The 21,328-nt window shown below is 36.1% G+C and overlaps 1 protein-coding gene across 5 annotated transcripts in view; it reads right to left on the reverse strand.

Moving 5' to 3' along the window:
- Positions 1 to 21,328, reverse strand: part of EPS15 (epidermal growth factor receptor pathway substrate 15) — a 102,093-nt gene that overhangs the window by 35,925 nt on the left and 44,840 nt on the right. For all 5 annotated transcript variants that reach the window (XM_088791133.1, XM_074334711.2, XM_019742857.3 and 2 more), the window contains 2 exons: positions 20,880 to 20,965; positions 7,336 to 7,408 (listed from right to left, as the gene is read on the reverse strand). In XM_088791133.1, the coding sequence (XP_088647259.1) occupies positions 7,336 to 7,408; positions 20,880 to 20,965 (159 nt within the window). The remainder of the gene's footprint in view (positions 1 to 7,335; positions 7,409 to 20,879; positions 20,966 to 21,328) is intronic.

Genomic DNA, 21,328 nt, shown 5'->3' on the forward strand with positions numbered 1-21,328 from the left:
CTGCCATCATTACCACATTGAAACACAGCAGTCAAGATAAAGTGATATGTATACCGTCTAAAACTGGGGTTCCCCATCTGAACCACAGAAGATCATTTGAATGACTACTTTGTTAATTCTCCCAAGAATGGCACATTACCAATACCTCTGTAGATGCACAGGTGAGATTAATTTATTACATGTAAATGATTCCATAGGGAATTAAGACTTAGTTCTCTCCAGGAACCGTAAGTGAGAAAGAAGAGGGGATTGATTGATAACTCTAAGGCATGCGTTGATACAGTGGGCGGAGATCTCAAAGAGGGTGAAGGAAAACTGTAAATACAAATTCAAATAACACTATCTTTTTAATAACAGACTATTCAAAGGTTCCAATAGTTATTCATCGGAATAAGAATCTAAGAACAACAGAAAAAAACCTTAATCAGAAGAAGGTCTCTGAATTTACTGCACGTTATATGCAAGACAGCATGGCATCATCATTATAATAGCAAACACTTTCAGTCCTTACAATGTGCTAGGTACTGTTCCAGGCTTTTTACATATATTAACTCATTTATAATCCACATAACAGATCTACAAAGTAGGTACAATGACTCACATTTTATAGATGAGAAAACAGACTTACGAGTTGATGGACAAGTAACTTGTCCAAAGTTATAGTTAGCAAGCGATGGATTCAAACTAGGTTCTGACTCCAGAGTGTGAGCACTTAACCCCTATGCTGTACACTGTCTGTAGAGTAAATGTCTCACTCACGTGTGCCACTATTTTTCAAATACAGGCATACCTCGAAGATATTGCGAGTCGGCTCCAGACCACCACAATAAAGCGAGTATCACAATATAGAGTCACACTAATAGTTTGGCTTCCCAATGCATATAAAAGTTGTATTTATACTATACTGTAGTAGTCTATTAAGTGTACAATAGCATTGTCTTTAAAAAAGATGTACATACCTTAATTTAAAAATACTTTACATCATCTGAGCTGCTGGAAAAATGGTGCCAATAAACTTGCTCAACACAGGGTTGCTACAAACCTTCAATTTGTAAAAAACGCACTGTCTCCAAAGTGCAATAAAAGAAGTATGCCTGCATACGAGTACGCAGATGCTTCTGGGATTAAATAAAACACTTAACAGTGCTTTTTATCACTGCCTTTTATCTTACATTTTCTCAACCAACTGATTAAATCGGTAAGTGTAACTATCATGCTGCTTTCCTTAAAAAATTCCTTTAAAAGGGCCAACACAATAGTTGATCATGAACGATGCTTCTAGTCCCAACATTCCATGAGTCTACTGTATGTGATTACAGATTCATAATGGTGTGCTCCATTAGTAATTTATCATTAATTTACCATAACCACCTAAATATTTTTTCATGCCTACATTTTTAACCTTACCTATACTGTTAACCTATCCATACTCAAATATAGAGATACAGGTTTAGATATGCACCTGGCAATATCTCTCAATAAATATAGGTCCCTCCCTTTTCTTTTACATGACACAAAATTTTATGTAAATATTCTACTACTGTAACAAAGAACATTTTTTAAAACTGTACAGTTAACTGAATGTTCCCTTGACCATTCCTCCTGTCCTACTCCCTTTCCTAAAAGCATCATGCTGGTCAGCGGTTATACTCTATTTTCCACTTAAATGCTCTACTTGCTTACAGCAAAAGAAAGGAGGACAATAGCAATTAGAGAATGGCAAGGATGACGTGAAGAAGACTACTGAAATATAGTATCAAGGTTTGTTTTAGAAAAATACCAAAGCTAGCCACATCCAAGGTTCCTCATGCAGGAATGAAGGGACCCTTGAGCTGGGATCTTGGCTTTATTTAAAATGAAATTTCAAAGAAAATGTGCTGTTTTCTAGAAATTACACAAGATACTGAAAATGATCCCCATTCTTCCACACTCCATGAAGCACTATGGGGGTAGTGAAAATAAAATTTAAACAAATGGATAAAAACTCTTTGCTATATATTATAGTAAAATAATTCATCTTAGCAACCCGAGTCACTTGTACAACCGAAAAATAACTTAAGTATTAAACCTATGAAACATTAGCAACATGAATACATTTGCATTTAATATAAAACAGAGTAAAAAATAAAACTAAAAGGGTACTAACTTATGAATAAAACACGTACTTATATTTAACTGATTTTAAAAAAAGCCTCTACAGACAAAACCAAAACAAGAAATAATCATGTACATTCACTATACCGGCCTAATTCTCAAAATGGAAATTATAAGAGTATTCTTAATGTAAAAAAAGTATCAACAAGATGTTTAAGTCAGAGAACAGAAAGGGAGTCTATTAAACTACGGTGGGTGTTCGGAAACCTCACTAACAAACCGCCTTTAGTTCCCAATCATATGCTTCCCAGCATGTTCTAAGAACATTATCGCTAGGAAAAGAATGTTGAGCTCATGTATCTAATTTTATTTCCACCCAAAATAAGTCATCCCTCTTCATCTAAAAAAAAATAACTAAGTGTTGGCCAGCCCGGTGGCTCAGGCAGTTGGAGCACCGTGCTCCTAACACCTAAGGCTGCCGGTTCGATTCCCACATGGGCCAGTGGGCTCTCAACCACAAGGTTGCCGGTTCAACTCCCCCAAGGGATGGTGGGCTGCGCCCCCTGCAACTGGCAACTGGCAACTGGACCTTGAGCTGAGCTGCGCCCTCCACAACTAAGACTGAAAGGACAACTTGACTTGGAAAAAGTCCTGGAAGTACACACCGTTCTCCAATAAAATCCTGTTCCGCTTCCCCAATAAAATCATTTAAAAAATAAAAATAAAAATAAAATAAGTGAACTAAAATGAAAAAATTAAAAAATGGACAATTACTATAAATTACTGAATCTTTACCGGTAATGCATAAATAACTGGAAGCTTCTTTGGCATGAGGGTAATATGAACAATACGGAGGAGTCTGACTCTTCATGACACCTACTGTGCTCCCAATCGGTTCTGCCTGTAGTTTCCGGCTGTGTCTTGTCCTACTTTTAATTTCATGCACAAAATTGAAGTTTATTCATTTGTTGTCAACCATTTCCTTAAATTCACCTCCATCTAACAATATATTACCAAATATAGTAAAAGATATGATTTAAGGTACAATTTCTAAGCTTACCCTTAAGCTCACAATATAGAAGATTTTGGAATCTACAGACATACATACTAAACTATCACTATAAGGTAACACACTGGACATGCCATAGAAGTGGATACACTATTCTTTGGGAGTTCCAACACAGGAAAGACTGGTATAGACTGAAGGGATAGAGAAGGCAAAGTTTTAGAGAAGTGGTGGAATTTGAGCTGGGCTTTAAGGCATAGGTAGAATTCACATAAGCAGGGAGGTAGGGGACATTCTAGATTGCAACAACAAAATGTATAAGAGTGGGAATAAGAAGGAGAATACGTAGGTACGCAGTTTAGAGGCAGAAAATAAAAAATTTAAGTAGTAAAAGAGGAGGGTTTGTATCTCTTTTTTTTTTTATACTTCCAATATGCCCCAGAGGTATGACATCCTCCCATCATTAACAGTGGCAGTGGGCAACAGTAAACATTTTCACATCTGAGAGTCATGATACTAAAATTAGTTTAGGAAGAAAGGCAAGAAGAGGATGGGGTAAGCATTTATGATCTGACAGATGTGAAGTGAGAAGGGTGGCAGTAGTGAGAAAGAAAAACACCGACAGAAAAAGGAAATTCAAAATTGAGGCCATTTTTTCCCCAACAAAACTTGTTTTTTTAGACATACTGACTTTGAAATGATAAACACCAAAATGCCTAACTGGAGACATGCGACTGGTACTCAGGAGATTTAAGGGCTTGATAAATATTTGGGAGTCATCAGCATACGGATGACAGAGGGTGTGAAAAGGAAAGGAAGTGGGTCAGGGGAGAGTATGTCAGTCCCAGGCAAAGGCAACAGAAACAAAGGGTCAGAGATAGGAGAATATCTAGGAGAGTGTAATCTAAGAAAGCAGCAACAATGGATTTGGCCTTAATATTATTCGTGGTCCTAAGGAGAAAAATTAAAGCACAGTGGTATGGGTTAACAGCACATTAAATAGGGTTACTGAAAAGATAGGAAGGGAAAAAATAGCCACACAAGGGCGACAAACATAGAGAAAAATATGTTCGTAGCTAAGGTGGCAGCAATAGCAAGAAAAAAAAAAGGTATTTCCAAATTGGTGAGTCCTATGTACAGATAGCCTGACGTAAACATAGAAAAGTCAGAGAAGAGCCTGCTGACGAAAGGAGGGTAACAAGGAGATGACAGTGGAGCACAGAGTAATACTACTAAGTCAGAACATTTACTGAACTTATCCGGTGCCAATCACACTGTGAGGCATTTTACCTACATTGTCTCATTTTATTCTCACAGCAACTCTCAGTGTTTGGCATTTTTATTATCCCATGTTACAGAAGAGAAAACTAACGTGTAGAGTGGTTTAATTACATAGGATCACAAACTTAGGAAGAGCCAGAACCAGGAACTAAATTCAAGGCTGTCTGATACCAAGTTGCTCCTATAGAATTCTATGCAAAACTGAAGGAAGCAAAAATATGAGGGTGAATTCCTAAATATTTGTTGACTACTCAGAAGAAAAATTTTAATAAAATTGTAGGCAGTTTAAGGCAGGAAAACATGTGGGTCTACCTACTCCCTTTAACAACAAAAGCCCAAACCATAAACATTTGAGACAGAAGAGCCTTTTTTATAGCCTTTTCCTCTTGGATTACTTTGGACCTAATTTCTCCATAGAACTTGATAAACTAGCAGTGTTTATCATGAAATTAAATTTGAAGTTAATCGCTGGTTTGGTCTTCAAGAAAAAAATTTTGAACTGAAAGTTTTCAATACGTAGTTCATGGAACTATACACAGGAAACAAAATTTAGAATTTAATTATGCAGATTTTCTAATTTTGCTGAATTAGGAAGACTATATAAATGCAAAACAAAGAAGAACTAGTCTTTTGGTCTTGGTTGCATCTAAAGAGGCTTTGAAAGTTTGGTTTCTGGCTTGAGATATGAGCTCATATAATCACTCTCTGTGACTATAAATATGGAGAAAAGCAAGAACACTCAGAAAAGCCAATTTTGGATTAGGCAGACAATCACTGATAGGTCAAAATTCCCTTACTTCTCACCTAATGTCTTCATTTTTGGCATTTCTCATTAGCACCTACATTAAAAAGTGGGTTCAGGAAGAAGCACTAATAGCTCCAGTAAACTGCCTTTTGCCAGAGAAATTAGAAAATAAGCACTAGGAGTTGCAGTAACTTACAGATTTTATTATATTTTTTTTTTACTTATAGATTTTAATTATCCATGTTATTTCTAGTTTGTGCCTCATTGCTAATGTGTAAATCAGAGTCAATTCAATAGGTAATGAAATCTACTTATTACCACTTCTGGTGAGTTGTCTTGTGCTTCAGAAAATTGAAAATGATCACTAAAATTAAAAGTTTTAATTACTTGAAGATGTCAATTATCTATGTCATTCTTCGTCTAGCGTCTCATTACCATGGATAATACAGAAATACAGTATTGAGATGGAATGAGTAATGAATCTATTAATGCAAAGCTTTAATCCAGTGTTATTTTTCAATGAACTTATGTTCAACCATTACAATTTGATCGGTACCAACCAGATCAAGATGTCTTTCATTTACAGCTCCCTATAAAGAAAAATTCAACAGTTGAGACTTCCTCTGCCAATCACACGTTTTGGATTTAGCAAAAGCTTAAGGTTTAACATTTACCATCACCACTAAGGATAAGCAAATCATGAAGAAATTTTGACTGACAACAAAACTGTAGTTATAAGAAATCAAATATTCAAGGATAGTCCATTTAGCCTAAAAGGAACGATGTAAATTTTAGTGTTTGTCCAAACTGTTTATTTAAATTTACATCCTCAAATGACGCAATAGGGAAAACCAAGAGGTGGATGTACACAAATAACAAAACATTGTCTATCGCAAAAAAGTTCCAACTTTGAAACATTATCTGGTTAAATTTAGAAGCTGTCCAAGATTTTACCAGTAACTGTATCTGTTTCTTAGATTGAGAAAAGTTTTGTAGATTATTTTATCTTCCATTTTTAAACTATTTTCAGCAGTAATTGCTTAAAGTCTGTGACTTTTTTGTATTTCTTAAGCTCAAAAATTGCACAAAAATAATGTAATCACCAGCCATCTCACTATGACAAAGAAAAAAATATATTAGTGATGATCTCTTGACTTCTGCATCACCTTTAGGAAAATTCAAGTACATATAATAAAATCAGTCATCTAATACAAGAATCAACTTCCAACAAGAAGTCTCTCAGGCTTCTTCCTCAATCTCTCAGTAAGTCATTCTCCCCACCCTTGCACAGTCCACTTGGTAGACAATCTCTGGTGAATGTCCACATCAAAACAAAACAATGGATCTAACAGTTTAAAGGAGCTTTCACCCATTTAAAACTGGGATAAGCAGAGAAATCCAACATCCAAAGTAACATGGTAAGAAGTGCCCACCCATGAGCTATTACTAGCAGCTGCTACTGCTGCTTCTACCCAATCTCCTGTGTGTGCTGGTGCAGCATTCAGGAAACAGTGCCCCAGTAACACGGTCATATGCGATGCTTACTGTTCTAAATGCAACACTGCCCAATTTCCTGAATTTTCAATGTTTGAAATACCCCCTTTTGTGTCAGTTCCCAATCAGAAACCGAGGTTTTATTGTCTTTTCTACTTGTAAAATGAAACCACTTAACATAGCGCTTTGTGAAAATGAATTAAATCTTTTTATGCCAAAGTTTAAGATATCCTGGCTACTAAGCAACTTACAAAATGCTATTTTAAATTGTTCCATATGATTTCCACCCTGCCAGTATTATGAAAAACAGTCCTTTAAAATACTAGGTCTCCTAGCTAACAAAATTTCACATCTATGAAAACGCAATTTGACTATCTCACTCATTTAATATTACTGGTGTAATAATACTTACATCGTAAGTCAAACCTAACCTTTAATGATACAAAGGCAGGTAAATATTGTCTTTAAAATACTTCCAAAACTAGAAATTTATGTTGAAAAATACTGCTTTCTCATTATAGTATGATTTTTGCAGGCCAGAAGTCAGAGGAAAACAATTATTTTACAAAAGATAAATATTTATGCCACATATATAAGAGGCATTCCTTGACCATAGCCATCAACACCATAACCACCACACAGTAAATGAACCTATACATTTAGAATGAATTCTCCTAAATAAAAAATGGAATACTGAATTTTACAGTTCACGTACCTGAATTTCGCATGCCCTCTGTTTAACAGTATCTTCTTTCTCCTTAAGGTCCTGTTCCACATTATTCTTTTCCCTAGAAGACCAGCAAACAATGCAAGAATATTTGAGAACATCAGCTACAGCCGGTATGGTTATCCATCCCCCTAATCCTGAATCGCTTTTTAAATACATAGTGAAACATTCAATTTTTAAATGAAGGGCAGATTATTCTACCCTCTTTTAATTATTTATGGCACAGCAATGAACATAAGCTGTTTGTTTAAAAAAATTGCTTTCTCACTAAAATGTGGTAAAAAGAGAATAGATTAAAAAAAGAAGAGGAGAAAAATAATCAATGAAACACTCAGGTTTCACTGATCTCACTGTTGCTATGGAAATGCTGTCCAATGAAAATTGCTGGTGAAAAAAGGAGGGGTTGCATCAGCTCTGTAAGCTTAACCCTTAAGTACCACTGCTAAAATCAAATGAAAACGGCTAATAGAAACAGTCAACAATATTAAAGAAAAGGACATTTACTGAAGTGTTAATTTCCCCTTAAATCACTGGTGTGTACCAATTTTAGAATGAAACAGAGAAAATGGAAAGGATTGCCAATACACAGGCTATTTGCTCTATCAAATACATCTGCTAAAAAAAGCTATTTTAGGATTACAGATCAATCCCAATTGATCAAATATATAAAACAATGTATATTAAGTGAAAAAAGAATCACATTAGCATTTATCTCTTTCTACTTTTCAGATCAAACATGCTAGAATCCACTTTTATTTAGAAATATCATTACCTAAATTCTTACATGCTTCCATCAGAGCTGGATTCCTACTAATGAACGAACCCGAAGCAATCTTTGATTCAGAATTACAAAACAAAGCTATTTCTTTTGATGTTATAAATATAACTGCTGTTTGTACTAGAATCACACACACACACACACACACACACACACACACACACACACACACACACTGCTCCTTTCACTTTTTCTTTTCTACAAAACGAGAGAAAAAGCCATAGAATTCTGCAGCAATACATTTTTGGAGTGGGGGGAAGGTAAGACAAGGCGACATGAAGAAGGGAGGATAGCATTCAAGAAGTCCTCCAGACTAGTGCTGCAGTTTCCCCTTAGAGCGTCATGACTATACTTCCGTTTCATCCCAGACATAACCCAAACATAAGCTCAGGCTCCATTAAACTGTAGCATAAAGGAAAGTGAGCAAATGACACCAAAGGAGATACTTAAGGGAAAACTGCATGCTACATTTATATTTCTCACCTTTTTAAGGTAAGATTTTTAAATGCAGACAAAACTCAACTGTTTTGGATATGCAGGCACAATGCTCTTAAGAATTGTATGGGAGAAAAGAATACAAGAATAAATCTGTTTGCATATTGTTACTTTTAAATACTTGAGATGGCCAAGGAGCTCACTAACCGTTTGTCAGATGGGTCGGAATGTGGGTCACGATGTCGCGGAGATTTTAAACAGTCCCTTACCATACGAATCATTGTTCCAGCCCGTTCCTCCCATACCTCAACCTATTTATTATGCAAAGGTCACACCCCACTTCCAATCCTTGTAAAATTATGTAAAATCGAAATATAGAAAAACACAGGAAAAAAAATCTAAATATATCCCGCAAATTCTACAAACTCAATCTTGGAAATTTTTTCTTTCCTCATTATGTGAGCAGAAGAGTGTTTTCAGTCCCGCTGCAGCATGTCAGAGATAAGTCACATGAAAAACTAGCCCCCTCCCCCATACAAAATCCTCAGAGGCATTCCACACAAGGTCAATATCAATTCAGCTCCTGGTTTCCCACAGTAGATAATAACAAAAATAGAAAACACACGGTATCTTAGATCAGCACTGAACACACTCATGCGTGTTTGTCTTCAATCCTTTCTGCTCTGCTGTTAACTGCTTTACTGACTATCTGCTCAGAAGATCAAGTGTACATGCAGGAAAACAGGCTGCAAGAGGGCAGTAAGCTGACTTAAAGTAGACAACACAGAAAAATGGGACCGCAAAAGGAGGAACCTCACTTGGTGAAAAAGGAAAACAGATTACAAAGGACTCTCAGCTCTAACAAGCAAACAGTCTATATTTGGGTAAAATGGAGGAAGCTTAGAAAGTACAAATTTCTCTTCATAATTTTGGGTGTGGAAGGGGTGGAGAGCAGTGGTGATGCCTCTAAACATATTCTGAAAACCATTCCCAACTAAATAAAATATGAAAATGTTTAGGCATTACTTTCTCTTAGCCTGAAATCAATTTAACTTTTTAATCTATTTTTATTTAGTAAAATTCTGGTCTCATAATCCCTTTTATTGTCAAAGCCAAGTAGTATAATACACACTACTAAACAGAAACCTTTAAAAAATAAAATTGTCAATTATATTACTTTCTCTAAAAAACATAATTGAAATTCTGTCCTATAAATCATAAAATCAAAACATTTTATCATTAATTTAAGATTATAATTTGAGATACCAAACTGTTATTCTGTGGCATTCCATTGACTCTCAACCTGTGCAGCTCATTTCAGACAAGAAAAAATATCCTTCTCATTTCAGGCAAAAAAAATATCTAAACACATTTAGGTACACTAAGGATGCCTGGCCATATTTCTTACACTCTCCTTTCAAATTAACACATATATTTTTCTAAAGGTGATCAATGCATAACTAATGCAAAGAATTGTTTAACATTAGTAATTCAAAAACTTAATTCTTTTCAAGATTCTGCACCACAATAAAAAAAATCATATTTAGATACAGTTTCCTAAGAAGCCCACCAACATAGGCAGATAAGATAGACATAAGATATATTCCAAAAATAGGTGACCCTTTTGCCCAAAGCACTATGCATCTTGGATGCTAGGACAAGAAAGACTATCGCCTTCACTTCAGTGACTTCCAGAAAAGGGAAAAGAAACGATCCTGCACATTCTCTATCTTAGACTATCTCTCTGGTCCTATTCACTCGCAAGATGCTGGTACATCCTGAGGAATCCACAAATACCAAAGCCATAAAGGCCAGGGATAGCATTCCCTGGCGGATTCCGTGGAAACTAGTATCTGAACCAGCAAGGAGAGCAAAGCCCAAGCTAGGCTTTCAAAAACCTAAAGTTGATAACTACATAAACCTATATGAAGCAGTCAAAAGCTATTCATAAAGGCAGTCAGGCTCAGGGACCTGAATTCATGCAATTCACTTCCATTTGCCCAGGCTCTGTTTATGGGGAGAAAGGAGTGAGCCATCTGTCTCAATGTTGATATAATACATTGTCAGAAACACAGGATTAAATAAATCACCTTCAAAGTCCTTCCTAGTTACACAGTTTTGTGTCCTTTTTTCTGAACATAAACACCTATTATTTTCCAACCAGAAAACAATAAAAACTAGAAATGAGTTGAAAACTAGAAAGTTGTGAAACCATGAAGGGTATATTTTTCAATCCTAAAATTTACTCATAAAAATCTCTTTGGGCACACTTAACCCTAAAGATGCTCTTATTTTAAGTAGCTTAACTGCCAATAAATCTCTCTAACAAGCAAACACAGAAAAGCATGCTATTCTCATTATGTAGTCTTCAGTAAGGCATCTGGGTCTTATGGAAAGCAAGAAAAATGGGCCTAAGAACTGGAGACCTGCATTCTAATTTGGCTCCTCCCTGAAATAGTTTTTCTGACTCTGATTAAGTCACATAACCTTTCAGGGCCACAGTCTTATTTTTCATTATGCAGGTGCTACTATCTCTACCATCTTAAGATTTACAAGGCAAAAAGTACAAGATGATATATAATTAGGAAAAAAGCAGGCTTTGAGCCTATACTTTGGTTGCTTTTTACTTATAATAGTAACATTACTTATAATTTTAAATAACATTGATGGAGTAATTTTTGAATTTGTTCAAAGGAATTATGAGTTACAAAAAAGTTTAGAAAACATTGATCTAATAATACACAGTGGTAGAATACGTATTCACTGAAATTTCTGCCCACAAATCTTCTCTAAATATTCAAAATAATCCAACCACTCTCTACTTTTAGAAGCTCATTATGTGGTTTTCAAAGCATAAGACTTGGAGTAAAATAGTCCAAAATTCAAATGCTAGCTCCGTCACAGGTCATCTCTGCTAAATCACTGTAGTAACAGCTATTTGCTCTGACTCACCTTCCCTCTTTCTAGGACCCAGCAATCCTTTTAGGAAACTTCTCTTTTTCCCTCAACAATCATCTTTCTATCCATATACTTCAAATAGAAGGTGCCAGCTTTTTACAGACTCAACTCTCTGAGCAATGAGTACCCAGGGACTGACTGGATCCTGACCGAAGCTTACCCAGCCACAGTACCGCACCTCACAATCACAGGAATGAATTCAAGAACAGGCCAATGACCAAAGCCAGGGCAGTCGGAATATTTATCTAGGATGCCTTTATTTGGAACTAATAGAAAAACCACTATTATCACTACCACATCTCTTCTACCACCACCACGGCCTCTACTACCACCACCACTACTACTTCTATTACTACTACTATTACTATTAATGATTACAGAAACATTTATTAAGCATTTACTACATGACAGGCATCATGTGTAAAGTACTTTACATGGATTATCTCATTCATTCCTAAGAAAAATCATTCATGTGAAATGAAGATGGGCAAATGTGAGTCCAGGTGCTGCTGGCATTTGCTGTCCCTGCTTAAACAATAATGAAATTTTCACACAAATAAGCTGAGGTGAAAGGTAAGAAAACAGAGACTTGCTAGGGCTGAGGCCCTGATTCCTGTCACCCCCTATGATATATGGTTAATTCTGCATATTAACTTGGCTAGGCTGTGGTACCCAGATATTTGGTCAAACACCAGTCTGGATATTGCTGCAGATGCGCTTTTTAGATTGAATTAACATTTACATCAGTAGACTTTTAGTAGATTATCCTCCATAGTATGGGGAGCCTTAGCTAGTCAGTTTAAGGATATTAGAGGAAAAAACTGAGGTCCCCTAAAGAAGAGGAACGTCTATCTCCAGACTCTTCAGACTTTAGTTACAATATCAACTCTTCCCTGGGTCTCCAGCCCACTGTCCTACAGATTTTAGACATGCCAGCTCCCACAATCGTGCAAGCTAATTCCTTAAAATAAATTGAAGATACTCTCTAGTTTACATATCTTATGTGGGGGTCACTGAGAGAAGTGAAAAAGAAAATACACAATGGAACCCAATATATCCTAATGCAACTTTAAGACTTATTTACTTATTCAACAAATACTGAATCCTACTATATACCTATCACTGTGCTACACTTCAGAGATACAAAAAACAATGGACAGGTACCTGCCATTAAGAAACTCACAATTCAGTGTATGTGAGGAGTTGGGCAGAAGAATATAAAAAGATAATTGCAATGCAGTGTAGCAGGTGTCATGATAGGTAAGCATGAGGCACTGTAGGAACACAGAAGGGTACATGACTTTCCTTGGAGAGGGTCAGAAAAGGTGTCCTTGGTATCAGTAAAGGCAGGATCATTAATTGCCAAATGAGTTGTACAGACATTAAGCGGTATGTTATTCAACAGAAAGTACTCCAGCCTGGGAATGTGTTGTGAAGGAGGTGAGACTTCAGCTAAGGAGAGAATGAATGTTGGGTAGAAAAATGGCATTTCAAATAGAAGGCAAGGTTATGCAAGAAAGCACAGATGATGCCAGCAAAATGGCAGACTAAGAGGTAGATTAAAAAGAAAACTTGCCCAATTTGATGAAATACACAAATCTACAATCCAAGAAGCTCAACGAACTCTAAGTAGGAAAACCCAAAGAGACCCACTTAGACACATGATAATCAAACTGTTGAAAGACAAAGACAGAATCTTGAAAGCAGTAAGAACGAAGAGACTTGTCACATACAAAGGATCCTCAATAAGATTAACAGTGGATTTCTCAGCAGAAAAACCTTGAAGGCCAGAAGACAGTGGGATGACAAATTTAAAGTGCTGAAAGGACAAAACACTCATCAGAAAATACTCTGGCTGGCAAAACTGTTCTTGAAAAATGAGGAAGGAATCAAGATATTCCCAGATAAACAAAAGCAAGAGACTTCATTACCATTACATGTGTGCTACAAGAAATGCTAAAAGGAGTCCTTCGAGTTGAAATAAAAAGATGTTTCTAGATAGTAACTTGAAGCCATATGAAGATATAAAGATCTCCAGAGGTTTGAAATGTTCAGCCATCCACTTTATGTGAAAATGAATTAAATTGCCTCCTTATTACCAAACAAATGCACGCTACAACCTAGAGCTTCAATGAGTCAATCAGTAATGCCATTCTTGAGGTAGTCATGTTTGAGACTTTCTAGTATCAGTACCACAGATCTTTACAAGGCCATAAACAAATTAGGCCTGGATTATATAAACAAAAGAGCTCCAGATTCAATAATACAAGCAATGCTAATAGTTTCTAATGGTACTTGAACTGGGCTAAGCCAAAAACATAAATTTAAAAAAAATTCAAACTATATGTTAACACTGCCTTAAACATTTTTTTTAAAAAAATCAGCTCTCAAATATGATTGAGGTACAGATCTACACATTTAGGCACACAGATTCTGGCTACCTGGATACATAGTTCCAGTCTCTCTTTAACTAAGGAGAGTGTTCATTCAGCTACTCCAATGTTTGCTAAGGACCTAATGAGGAAATACTATGCTCTCAGTGCTGAGCTGGGTGTTCAGGATGATGATGATGATAATGATGATGATGATGACGATGATGATATGACAATAATGATTACTAACATGTATTGAGAATTTATGATGTTCCAAGAACTGTACTATGCATTTTACATGGTATTACTCATATTTCTATTTTACAGATGTGGAAACTGAAGCACAGATAATTAAATAACTTGTCTAAATCATGTCAGCAGTCAAACCAGGCAATCTGGTTAGAAAGCCCATGCTCTAAAAGACTATACTGTCTTGCCGTACTGGAAATAAGAAACATTCTGTGCTACCACCAGAAATCACAGTCTACTGGGGAAATAAATATAATTCTTTATTATGAGTGTTCAGAAAAGGAAACTGAATGCTGTCTGAGCTGACGTGGATATCAGGGAAGATTTCTTAGGAAAGAAGATCTGTCTATTCCTCACCTGAGAAATCAAGATAAAACTACTTACCTTTCAGCAATGTTGCAAGAATTGAGTGAGAGAATTTATATAAAGCATACATAGCACAATGCCTAATAATTATTACTGTAATTATCTATCCTGTTTATTGGTCCAAGACCAGGATAACAAACTGGCCTGACAGGATGTAACTTTTATTTCCTGATGTTCTTGCTAAAAGGACAGAGACAGGAAGGAAGTAGAAGTTGGTTGAAGACAAACAAATATTAACTCCTGCCTCAGCATAATTCACTACGTGACTGAAGCAATTTCTCAGTACATTTCGCCTTTTTACTGTCAAGAACTTCTCTATTTGAGCCACTTTACTTTTAGAGCAAGGGTTCTTAAAAATGGTTCCATGGATAGTTTTGAAGGGTCTGGGAATTCCTGAAATAAACACAAAATGATGTACATGGATACACGCGTTCTTTTTTTCTGGGGGCAGAGTCTATTGGTCTTCCTCAAATTCTCAAAGGAGATCCCTGACTCAAAAAACAGGTGGTCAAAACATAAAAAATCAACCTACTAACCTAATATCCCTGTGAGGTTTAAAAATCCCTTTGTCTATAAAATTCTCTTTTATAGTCTTCAAAATAAGCTATTCTTCAGAAGCTCTTTTGCCTTACTTCATCATTTAATGTATGACTTCCCGTGTGCCATAAACTTTGCAGGAATTAAGTCTGGGAAATATTCTAATATTTATAACATGCTTTGATTCATTCATTCAACCACTAACCTATATTGAGGTACTATGGTTTCAAGCAATGTGTGCGTTAATTTTTAGACCTACCCAAAAGAATAAGACATAGCTCCTGCATTGAAGGAGTTCGAATTTTTAAAAAGACAATAAAATTTGGTGAGTAGTATTATAAAGTAGAAAGGAAAGAGCAACTAGCAATCAAGGTTTCAGAGATCTGACAAAGGACATGGTATTTAAGCTGAACCTTGAAACATGAGTGAAAATTTACAAGGTAAGAGTGTGCTCAGGCAAAGGGGAGCAGTAGAATCAGAGGCAGAGTAGAGTAAAAAAGTAGTAGCATGTTAAGGTGATAGATCATAAGCCCACACACCATACGGCTAGAGAAGGATGAAACTGAAATAGTAGATTAGAGCACTATGCGGAACACTGAGAGTACAAGAGCAAACATTCGAGTGTCATACAGTGTCTGCTCTCAAGAAACATTAGTGTCCTAGTGGGAGATGATTCTTCTTCACTGTGGGAGGTGGCTAAGACAGAAGGATGGTCAAGATGCCGAGGGAACACCACGAAGGAAGAGCCTTTACACCATGCTCAGAAAAGTGAACTGGATCCAGCTGGGAATGGGGAGTCACTAAGGGATCTGAGTTGCATTTTATACATCAGTTGGAAGTAGGATGGTTGAAAGACTCAGAGCAGAATGTCAATTAGGAAGTTATAGCAGTGATCCAGATAAGAGATAAAGGCTAAAAGTAAGACAGAAACAGTAGAACACAAAGGACAGATTTCAACAATACTGAGCCAATTATTTTTCATATTATATAAGCTAAGCACTTAGAGATATAAGCGTGAACAATCAAATAGTCCCTCTGCTTAAAAAGTACAGTCTAGTAAGAGATCCAAACAAAATAGACAATTATAATAAAGAATGGCAAATGTTACAAGTATAAATATTAAAACTATCTAAGATATACTCTAACATAAGATTTGACAGGTATGGGGTTGGGAGGTAAAGTAGTCTGAGAAGTCTTCTGCTGCTGGAGGAAATGATGTCTAAGGTGAGATTTGAAGGATGAGGAGGAGTTGATTATGCAAAGGAGATGGGAAGGCAGGAATTATTTCAAGAAACATTTCAAAGATAGAATAAAGATGGGATAGGAGGAAGAAAAATCTCAGGTTTGTAGTTTGAGTGACTAGGTGAATGGTGATGTCACTGAGAAAGGGAAATAAAAGAGACAAGTATAGTAGCCAGGGGAAGATTAAGATGAAAACACTAGTAGGCAGTGAAAAATAACAGGTCTTGAGCCCAGGTATTTGACAAGATTATATTACAATCATTACTTTTCCTCCTTTAAGTTAAAAATATCATATTTTGGGGGCTGGCCCGGTGGCTCAGGCAGTTAGAGCTCCATGCTCCTAACTCTGAAGGCTGCCGGTTCGATTCCTACATGGCCCAGTGGGCTCTCAACCACAAGGTTGCCGGTTCAATTCTTCAAGTCCTGCAAGGGATGGTGGGCTCTGTCCCCTGCAACTAAGATTGAACATGGCACCTTGAACTGAGCTGCTTCCCAGATGGCTCAGTTGGTTGGAGCGCAGGCTCTCAACCACAAGGTTGCCAGTTCAATTCCTCGAGTCCCACAAGGGATGGTGGGCAGCGTCCCCTACAACTAAGATTGAACACGGCACCTTGAGCTGAGCTGCCGCTGAGCTCCCGGATGGCTCAGTTGGTTGGAGCGCATCCTCTCAACCACAAGATTGCCAGTTTGACTCCCGCAAGGGATGGTGGGCTGCGCCCCCTGCAACTAGCAACTAGCAACGGCAACTGGCCCTGGAGCTGAGCTGCGCCTTCCACAACTAAGACTGAAGGGACAAAAACTTGAAGCTGAATGGCACCCTCCACAACTAAGATTGAAAGGACAACAACTTGACTTGGAAAAAAGTCCTGGAAGTACACACTGTTCCCCAATAAAGTCCTGTTCCCCTTCCCCAATTAAAAAAAAACGAAAAATATATATATATGATATATATATACATATATATCATAATATTTTAATCTGATTGACATAATTAAATCCCCATTACAGCAAAAGTTGAAGGAATCATATAAAAAATTTAAAGAAAAAAATGTCAAAAAGGCATCCAGCTTCAAGCTCTCAATGTCCTATATTTTAAACCAGAAACAATTTAGTGAACTAGAGATGAAAACAATCTCTCATTTTGTGATCTAAAATAGAGAACATTCTTTACCTAACTAACTCCAGAGGTTATAGCTCCATCGATTTTCAATGCTCAAAACAAAATATTAGTCTAAGAAACACTCCTTTCTTCATTATGATTTCCTGTATTTTCCAAATTTTTATTTCCCCCATGATTGAGGGGGAGAAACAAATCTTTAAAGCACTATATTCATTACATACTCATTACAATTCCGTATTATGTATGTGTTTATTTGCAGGTTTGGTCCCTGGACTAAAATTAAACATCTTCATTGGGACATGTGTCCATTTTTGTCAGATAACAATTCAATAAAAGTCACAAACAAATTCTATTTAAATTCCTTTTTCCTGTTTTATAGTTATACACATCAAATCCTGATATAGTAATAAGATTTAAACAGAAAAAAATTGTTACTCACAATAACAAAAGCCAAGGTTTATAATGAAATATCTTGAAGATTTGATGATAGTAACCGAACACAACCATTTACAAAAGAGAATTTTAACAACCATAATTTTAGCACGGGTAGATGAATCTCATTATGACATTACTGGAGTTCACAGATGATGAAAGTATGCCTACTGTAGATCTCGCCTAAATAAAAGCCTAGGGAAAATATTTTTACAAATGTCAAATCATGTATAAATGTACCACACATTTATAAAATGTGACTACAACCTAAAACCTAACAAAGTTTTGGAGCTCTATGATTTTCTTAAGACAGATAGTCACAACATGTCAGATATGTTCTTTTTACGTTGTCGGCTGTGATTCACTAAACAAGACTGCCACTAGTACGACTTAACATTACGGTGACTAGTATTTCAGTGAAAGCTCAGTTGACCAAAACGTTAATACTTAACAAATGTTTGTACTGGCAAGAACATTTTATATATGATGCCCTACTTCCTATTAAAACTCACTATAAAACATTTCATACGTTAAACAACTACTGTTGAAGTCAACAGAGTCCTACAATATTGGGGTACATGTCCATTTTCATGGGCCTGAGAGGCACAGAAGACAAGTATTTTCAAATCTAGCTACTATTCAGTGTACATTACGCATAAGGCAAGAAAATCTGTTAATGAACCATTTATGGACCACATGAAAATGAAAAGTCTACACATCATTACAGACTCAGTAATCAAATGTTGACTTCTCTCATTCTGAACCAAAGTAAAAATTTTTTAAATCTTAATGAGAGGCAGGTTTATATAACAGAAAGAACACACGTAAGTATAACTATACAACCTGGGTTGGGGGCCAGCAGGCATGTTTGCTGACTTGATCTGTGACTTTAGATTTGATTTTTTTTTTCATGAGTAAGGAATAAATTGGGACTATTTGATATCCTTGAGGTTTTTTTTACCTACCTAACTCTGTTTTGTTTTTTTACTTTCTAGGATTCCAATATTAGAGGCTTTATGTAATAGGTAAGGCCAATTTTTGAGCAGAAAATTCCCATTCCCAGGACCGAGGTCATGAAAAATCAAACTGTATACAATTTGGTAGAAGGCAGATATGCTCAAAACTAATGACATTTAAAAAGATGCTCAGACTAAGTTTTCAGAATGTCAAGTCATATTGTTCAAGAGGTACCATGTTTCTCCAAAAATAAGATCTAGCCGGACAACCAGCTCTAATGTGTCTTTTGGAACAAAAACCAAGATAAGATCCAGTCTTATTTTACTATAAGACCAGGTATAGTATAATATAATATAATATAATATAATATAATATAATATAATATAATATAACATAACACTGGATCTTGTATTAATTTTTTGCTCCAGAAGATGCATTAGAGCTCGTTGTCCAGCTAGGTCTTACTTTCGGGGAAATAGGGTAGATGATACTAAGGCTGATTACTGAAATTACTATTGATTTAAAGCAAAATTGTCTTCAGCAGACATTTACCTTACCAGAATTCATTTCTCCTGGAAGAACTGTCATGTGGAGACACCCCGTTTTTCATGCAGTGTCAGTAGCAAACTACCCCTCACCATTCCCAGGACTGAGGTCATGAAAAATCAAACTATATACATCATTGGACACTGAGTGTTTCAGGGGTAGGCATGGCGCTAAGCCAGTCCAATCATATGGAACCTTAGGGCTTTTACAGGAATTGCCAGAAGAGAGGCACTCCACTATATTTGAAATTACAAGTACATGAGGCTAGGTGTGCTATAGCCCCCTTGACAACATAATGGGAAAGTCTGCCTGAGAATGGAACAACCCAGTGGAAGTGGAAACAAGAAATGGAGAAAGCAAGATTATATTATTGGAGCCCCAGTATGAAGCTATGCCTTCAGCCATCCTTACCTCTAAGAGGTCTTAGTTTTCACAAGCCAATAACTTCACTCTCACTTAAGTTAGCCTGGGTTGAGTTCTTTCTTGCAACTGAAAAAAATCCTAATTAAGTTTCTCTACATCAATCTCAGTGTAGTCTCATGGATGAGAAAAGATCACAACTAAATTCTTACCATATCGTCCAGATAAATTATTTAATCCCCTATGCCTCAATACCATCAATAAAATGAAGTATCAGCCATTATCTGCTTCAAAGTATTGTAAAGGTAAAAAAAGGGTTTGTGTAAGTACAGTGATATATTTAAATACAATGCCTTGTAGACAGAAAAATGACCTCACTTTTACAAAGTAATTTTAGAAGGTCATTTTTACAATGAGTTATTACCATAAAGTTTCCTGGGAACAAGGAAATTAAGGAAATACCTATAGTACCTGCTGTATTTAGATTCAAATCTAATTGCATCCAAGTCTGTTCTGCTTATAACCTACGTATAAGAGAGAAGACTCAACCCCAATTCAAGTAGTCCTGAGATCAGATATTCTACTGTTGACAAGTTGTATGGCTTTGTGTAAAAGAACCTTTCTGAGCATCTAAACTCCTTGCCTATCAAACAGGAACAACAACAATAACATCTATCTCAAGTCACAACGATTGTGTGAGGATCAAATGAGATAACAGTTATAAAAGCTCTTGGCACCGTCTCTGCATTTAATTGTCCTTCTATAAAATGTAAGCTATTCTTATAATTAACTTCCTCAACAGACTATACACTTAAATGACAATGTTTTCCTAACACATCATTCAAATATCTGAAGTTAGAGGAAAACTACATTTCATTTATTCCAAGATATACATTTTTCTGAAATGTCTGAAATCAAATAGTATCTTATAGCTGATGACAAGCCATTGTTTATTTGGCAGTGATTTTTGTTTTTTTCAGTGGTACGTAAGAAAATAGTGCATCCTGCAATTAAAGGTTGCCTTAGATTTGATGAAATAAGGTACACTCATTTCCAATTTGAAAAACCAGGGAACTTAACCAAAGTAGCACTTACCAAGACACAAGGGGGGGGGGGAGAGAGAGAGAGAGAATAAATATGTGTGAATTTATATAGTCAGCTATAATTTTACTTTACATACCTCTGCAGGTCAACTATTTCATTGTTAAGGGTATCTAGCTCCTTAATAGCAGAGAAATCTGCAACAGGACTTGATCCTACGATGTTCTAAAAACAAAAAGTTCACAATTATACATGTATGGAAAAGCATTAAAAACTGTTTAAAAGAACTACATGGATACAGAGTATTACATATTTTATGGTATTATTAACATTTCTAATTAAAGTAAGAAAACTGTATCTAGTACAATTTTAAACACACACACACACACACACACACAGTTATATACTAAGACATTATCCCTTAAATTCTCTAAAAGCTATTCTATAATATGTACCACCACTTCAGATCCCAATGTCTTTCTCACTTGATCCTAGCCTGTCCAGAACCTGGTAGTAAGGGAGATATCAGATTTATAACCTAATTACTTCACTGAAGTATAAATTTCTTGTGAAGATGGATGGTGATTT

This window comes from Rhinolophus sinicus, chromosome 14 (assembly GCF_057876585.1).
Source record: "Rhinolophus sinicus isolate RSI-liver-muscle chromosome 14, RSI-T2T, whole genome shotgun sequence".
Classification (NCBI taxonomy): Eukaryota; Metazoa; Chordata; class Mammalia; order Chiroptera; family Rhinolophidae; genus Rhinolophus; species Rhinolophus sinicus.